A 6,062-nucleotide genomic window follows, 5' to 3' on the forward strand; every position below is an offset into this window, starting at 1 on the left:
TGACTCCTTACCCATGTGTTCCAGCTCAGCGTTGAGTGCCTGCAGCCAGTAGAGGTCCATGTTATCCAGGTCATAAGAGCACATGGCCTCAGCCAGCTCCTTGATGTTAACGTAACCCGTCTCTGTCGAGGCCTGGCTCCAACACTGGATATACCTCTTCTGTAGGGTGAACAACACCTCCTTAGGCTTCTCCGCTATGTTCCTACAGACAGATGCACGCAGACACAATGAGAGGCTAGCAGTGGCTATTACTCAGCATCCTGAGAAATCAGCATCCTGAGGTACAGAGACTAGTGGAGGCGTGATTACCTGATGGAGGGCTGTGGGATGGTTTCAGGGAAGGCGGGCACCTGCACCCCCTTCTCCCACTCCTGTCTCCAGGTGTCCCCCAGCAGGTAATAGTCTTCAGGGGAGACATGGTGAGAGTCTGGCAGCTTCATGGCACTGATCAGGTCTTTCCTGAACACCTAGAGAGGAGGAGAGGAGACACAAATACACACATTACATTGTCTGTGTCCCAATTGATAACCTATTCCCTACATAGTCCACTACTTTTGACCAGAGCCCTGTGGGGAATAGGGTGCCATTTGGGACAAAACACTCAGGAAGCTGACGTGAGGTGTGCAGGACAGGAACGGCAGCATGGCGTACCTCTGCTGGTTTCTTGGGCACGGAGGCGGGGGTTCCAGGTTTACTTCCATACTTGTTAGAGGAGCAGAAGGAGGTGGAAGGACCTGGGGAGTACAAGGTAGAGGGGGGGGTTAGAGAGAGGTAGAGGAGGGTGTAGAAGGGTTAGAGAGAGGTAGAACGAGGTGGTAGAGAGGTGTTAGAACAAGATAGAGGGGAGGGGGTTAGAGAGAGGTAGAGGAGGGTGTAGAAGGGTTAGAGAGGTAGAGGGAGGGAGGGGGGGCAGAGAGAGATAGAGGGAGGGGGGGGTAGAGAGGTTTAAGGCATTTGCCTTCTTCCCATCTGGAACAAATATTATGACATTGTGATGTTTTTATTCGATTTGGTCTTCGGCAAAGTTTTTCCCCCAGCCTGTATCCAAAGTCTACACCACTTCGTGATTGGTTAACAGGAGGGATTCTCCAATGAAGTGGGTGGTCATTCAACGAGACACTAAATCGCTTCCACTTGAGAAATACTGAACCAAACATCTGATGACTAAGAGCTCCTCGGCAACAACTTCAAAATGAATGACAGATTTCTTGAGATATCTTAGATTAATTCAGATTATTTTGAGAATTTGTATACGGCGTCCCAAAATGGACAACTAGTACTATTGCAGTTTAAAATCATTTTTCAAGCGAAGGTCTTTTACGGGAGTATGTGACTGGTTCAGTTCACTCCGAACTCGCCGACATAAAGTACGCGGAAGGCTTTAGCGAGAGGAAGAGGGGGTAGAGCGGTTCATGTTAAAAAACATTTAAAGCCTTTCTCTGTTTACAGACAGCATGTTATTCTGAATGACTGTCGTGGGTATCATCGTGTCATGATGTAAAGACAGTTGGAACTCACTCTCATTGTCAGAACTGTCACTGCTGCTTGAAGACCTGAGCCGTTTCATCCTCACGGATCCTACAGGGAGAAGAGGAGACATCAGAGGTAGAAGACATGACAGAGCTAAGAGCCAGAATAGCTTTCAGAATGGGGCCTTTGTACTAGCGTCAACTTAGAAACATTCAGGGGAGCATTAGGCCTCCATCAGATCCGCAGCGTAAAATTCTGGAGTCAAACTTTCTTCATTATGTAATCCAACATAATGGATATGTGCAACAAAAGTTCAACATTCACCTTCTGATTCTATTTCTGTCAAGTCTACACATACAGTTTGATGCATAGGTTGGATTTATGCAACGTAGGCACCACACAGAACATACTGCAACTGCCTCTGCGGGACACACGCTGCGGGACACACGCTGCGGGACACACGCTGCGGGACACACGCTGCGGGACACACGCTGCGGGACACACGCTGCGGGACACACGCTGCGGGACACACGCTGCGGGACACACGCTGCGGGACACACGCTGCGGGACACACGCTGCGGGACACACGCTGCGGGACACACGCTGCGGGACACACTCTGCAGGACACACTCTGCAGGACACACTCTGCGGGACACACTCTGCGGGACACACTCTGCGGGACACACGCTGCGGGACACACGCTGCGGGACACACTCTGCGGGACACACTCTGCGGGACACACTCTGCGGGACACACTCTGCAGGACACACTCTGCAGGACACACTCTGCAGGACACACTCTGCAGGACACACTCTGCAGGACACACTCTGCAGGACACACTCTGCAGGACAAACGCAACATTCCGTTGGAAATGTATTTACTTCCGGTGTACCAAAATGCAGTGACTGTCGGTGTCATCGAGGCGTTTGCCTACAAAACGTATGTCTGCATTAGATACAGTCCCTTCAGAAAGTAGTCACACCCCTCGACTTTGAACACATTCTGTTGTTACAAGGTGGAATTAAAATGGATTTAAATGTGTAATTTTTCGTCAACGATCTACACAAAACACTGTCAGAGTGGAAGAAAAATACTAAAATATTAAAAATAAAAAAACAAATATATCTTGATTAGGGAAGTATTCAACCCCGAGTCACCATGTTGGAATCCCCTTTGGCAGTGATACAGCAGAGTGTTTCTGGGTAAGTTTAAGAACTTTGCACACCTGGATTGTACAATATTTGCACATTCGTTACATTCCTCAAGCTCTGTAAAGTTGCTTGTCGATCATTGCTAGACCGCCATTTTCAAGCCGATTTAAGTCAACTAACTAGGCCACTCAGGAACATTCGATGTCCAAAGTGTAATTAATAACTCTGTCATCATGAAGTGCTTTGAGAGACTAGTCAAGGATCATATCACCTCCACCTTACCTGACACCCACTTCAATTTGCTTACCACCCCAATAGATCCACAGACGATGCAATTGCCATCACACTGCACAGTGCTCTGTCCCATTCGACATGAGGCACATCTACGTAACAATGCTGTTCATTGACTATAGCTCAGCATTCAACACCATAGTACCCTCCAAGCTCATCATTAAGCTTGAGTCCCTGGGTCTGAACCCGCCCTGTGCAATTGGGACTTCCTGACGGGACGCCCCCAGGTGGTGAAGGTAGGAAACAACACCTCCACTTCGCTGATCCTCAACAATGAGACCCCACAAGGGTGCGTGCTCAGCCCCCTCCTGTACTCCCTGTTCACCCATGACTGCGTGGCCAAGTATGCCTCCAACTCAATCATCAAGTTTGTATACGACAACAGTGGTAGACTTAATTACCAACAACGATGAGACAGCCTACAGGGAGCATGTGAGGGCAGGAAAATAACCTCTCACTCAACGTCAACAAAACAAAGGAGATGATTGTGGACTTCAGGAAACAGCAGAGGGAGCACCCCCCCATCTACATCGACAGGACCGCAGTGGAGAAGGTGGAAAGCTTCAAGTTCCTCGGCGTGCACATCACAGACAAACTAAAATGGTCCACCCACAAAGACAGTGTGTTGAAGAAGGCACAACACCACCTATTCAACCTCAGGAGGCTGAAGACATTTGGCTTAAAACCTAAAACGCTAACTTTCCCAGATGCACAATCGAGAGCATCCGGTCGGGCTGGATCACAGCCTGGTACGGCAACTGCTCCGCCCGCAACCGCAAGGCTCTCCAGAGGGTGGTGCGTTCTGCCAACACATTACCAGGGGCAAACTTCCCGCCCTCCTGGTCACCTACACCACCCGATGTCACAGGAAGGCCAAAAATATCAATGACATCAACCACCCGAGCCACTGCCTGTTCACCCCGCTTCCATCCAGAAGGCGAGGTCAGTACAGGTGCATCAAAGCAGGGACCGAGAGACTGAAAAACAGCTTCTATCTCAAGGCCATCAGACTGCTAAACAGCCATCTCCAACACATCAGAGGCGGCTGCCTACAGACATAGATTAGGAATCACTGGCCACATTTATAAATGGATCACTAGTCACTTTAATAATGTTTCCGTATCTTGCATTTCTGATCGCATATGTATAAACATATGTATTCCACACTATTCTACAGTATCTTAGTCACTTTTAAATTGTGTTTACATATTGCATCACCCATTTCATACGTATATACGGTATTGCATTCTATACTACACCACTGTTAAACAGCCATCTCCAACACATCAGAGGCTGCTGCCTATAGACATAGATTAGGAATCACTGGCCACTTCAATATTGTCTCCATATCTTGCATTACTCATCTCATATGTTTAAACTGTACTCTATACTAGAGTATCTTAATCACTAATTGTTTGTAAATAGTGCATCTCCCAACTCATATACAGTTGAAGTCGGAAGTTTACATAAACTAGTTTTAATGACTCCAACCTAAGTGTTTCAACCACTCCACAAATCTCTTGTTAACAAACTATAGTTTTGGCAAGTCGGTTAGGACATCAACTGTGTGCATGACACAAGTAAGTTTTCCAACAATTGTTTACAGACAGATTATTTCACTTATAAGTCACTGTATCACAATTCCAGCGGGTCAGAAGTTTACTTACACTAAGTTGACTGTGCATTTAAACAGTTTGGAAAATTCCAGAAAATTATGTCATGGCTCTAGACGCTTCTGATAGGCTAATTGACATAATTTGAGTCAATTGGAGGTGTACCTGTGGATGCATTTCAAGGCCTATCTTCAAACTCCATGCTTCTTTGCTTGACATCATGGGAAAATCAAAAGAAATCAGCCAAGACATCAGAAAAAAAATTGTAGACCTCCAAGTCTGGTTCCTCCTTGGGTGCAATTTCCAAACTCCTGAAGGTACCACGTTCATCTGTACAAACAATAGTACGCAAGTATAAACACCATGGGACCACGCAGCCGTCATACCGCTCAGGAGGAGACGCGTTCGGTCTCCTAGAGATGAACGTACATTGGTGCGAAAAATGCATATCATTCTCAGACCAACAACAAAGGACCCTGTGAAGATGCTGGAGGAATCAGGCACAAAAATATCTATATCCACAGTAAAACGAGTCCTACATCGACATAACCTGAAAGGTCGCTCAGCAAGGAAGAAGAAAGGTCTTTGTTTCTGGCCATTTTGAGCCTGTAATCGAACCCACAAATGCTGATGCTCCAGATACTCAACTAGTCTAAAGAAGGACAGTTGTATTGCTTCTTTAATCAGAATCAACATTTTTCAGCTGTTCTAACATAATTGCAAAAGGGTTTTCTAATGATCAATTAGCCTTTCAAAATGATAAACTTGGATTAGCTAACACAACGTGTCATTGGAACACAGGAGTGATGGTTGCTGGTAATGGGCCTCTGTACGCCTATGTAGATATTCCATAAAAAATCTGCCGTTTCCAGCTACAATAGTCATTTACAACATTAACAATGTCTACACTGTATTTCTGATCAATTTGATGTTATTTTAAAATTGACTTTTTTTTACATGTTTCTCTTTCAAAAACAAGGACATTTCTAAGTGACCCTAAACTTTTGAACGGTAGTGTATGTATATATATTTGTTTATCTTAGATGTACATGTTTTGGGGGATATGTGTTGTGAAACTGTTAAGATATTACTGCAGTTTCGGAGCTTGAAGCACAAGCATTTCACTACACCCACAATAATATCTACTAAACTACTTGTATGTGACAAATAAAAATTGATTCGAAATTCACTGCTGGACTGAGGGACCTTACAGATAATTGTATGTGCAGGGTAGAGAGATGAGGAAGTCTTTCAAAAACCATGTTAAAACACAAACACAGAGTGAGTCCATGCAAATTATTAAGCAAATGTTTCCTCAAACTTATTTAGGCTTGACATATCAAAAAGGAGTTGAATGCTTATTGATTCAAGACATTTCAGCTTTTCATTAAATTTGTAATCATTTCTAAAAACATAATTCCACTTTGACATTATGGGGTATTGTGTGTAGGCCAGTGACACAAAAGAAAGCTATTCAAATAAATTCAAATAAATTTTAAATCCAGGCTGTAACGTCACAAAATGTGGATAACGTCAA

At 45.0% G+C, this 6,062-nt stretch overlaps 1 protein-coding gene across 1 annotated transcript in view; it reads right to left on the reverse strand.

The window, feature by feature from the left end:
- LOC110520928 (protein Jade-3-like) overlaps positions 1-6,062 on the reverse strand; it is a 34,266-nt gene that overhangs the window by 18,913 nt on the left and 9,291 nt on the right. The window contains exons 2-5 of the mRNA XM_036977554.1: positions 1,519-1,578; positions 652-734; positions 310-467; positions 12-202 (exon numbers count right to left, since the gene is read on the reverse strand). Of these exons, the coding sequence (XP_036833449.1) occupies positions 12-202; positions 310-467; positions 652-734; positions 1,519-1,567 (481 nt within the window). The 5' untranslated portion in view covers positions 1,568-1,578. The remainder of the gene's footprint in view (positions 1-11; positions 203-309; positions 468-651; positions 735-1,518; positions 1,579-6,062) is intronic.

The sequence above is a fragment of the Oncorhynchus mykiss genome, chromosome 1 (genome assembly GCF_013265735.2).
Source record: "Oncorhynchus mykiss isolate Arlee chromosome 1, USDA_OmykA_1.1, whole genome shotgun sequence".
In the NCBI taxonomy this organism is placed as follows: Eukaryota; Metazoa; Chordata; class Actinopteri; order Salmoniformes; family Salmonidae; genus Oncorhynchus; species Oncorhynchus mykiss.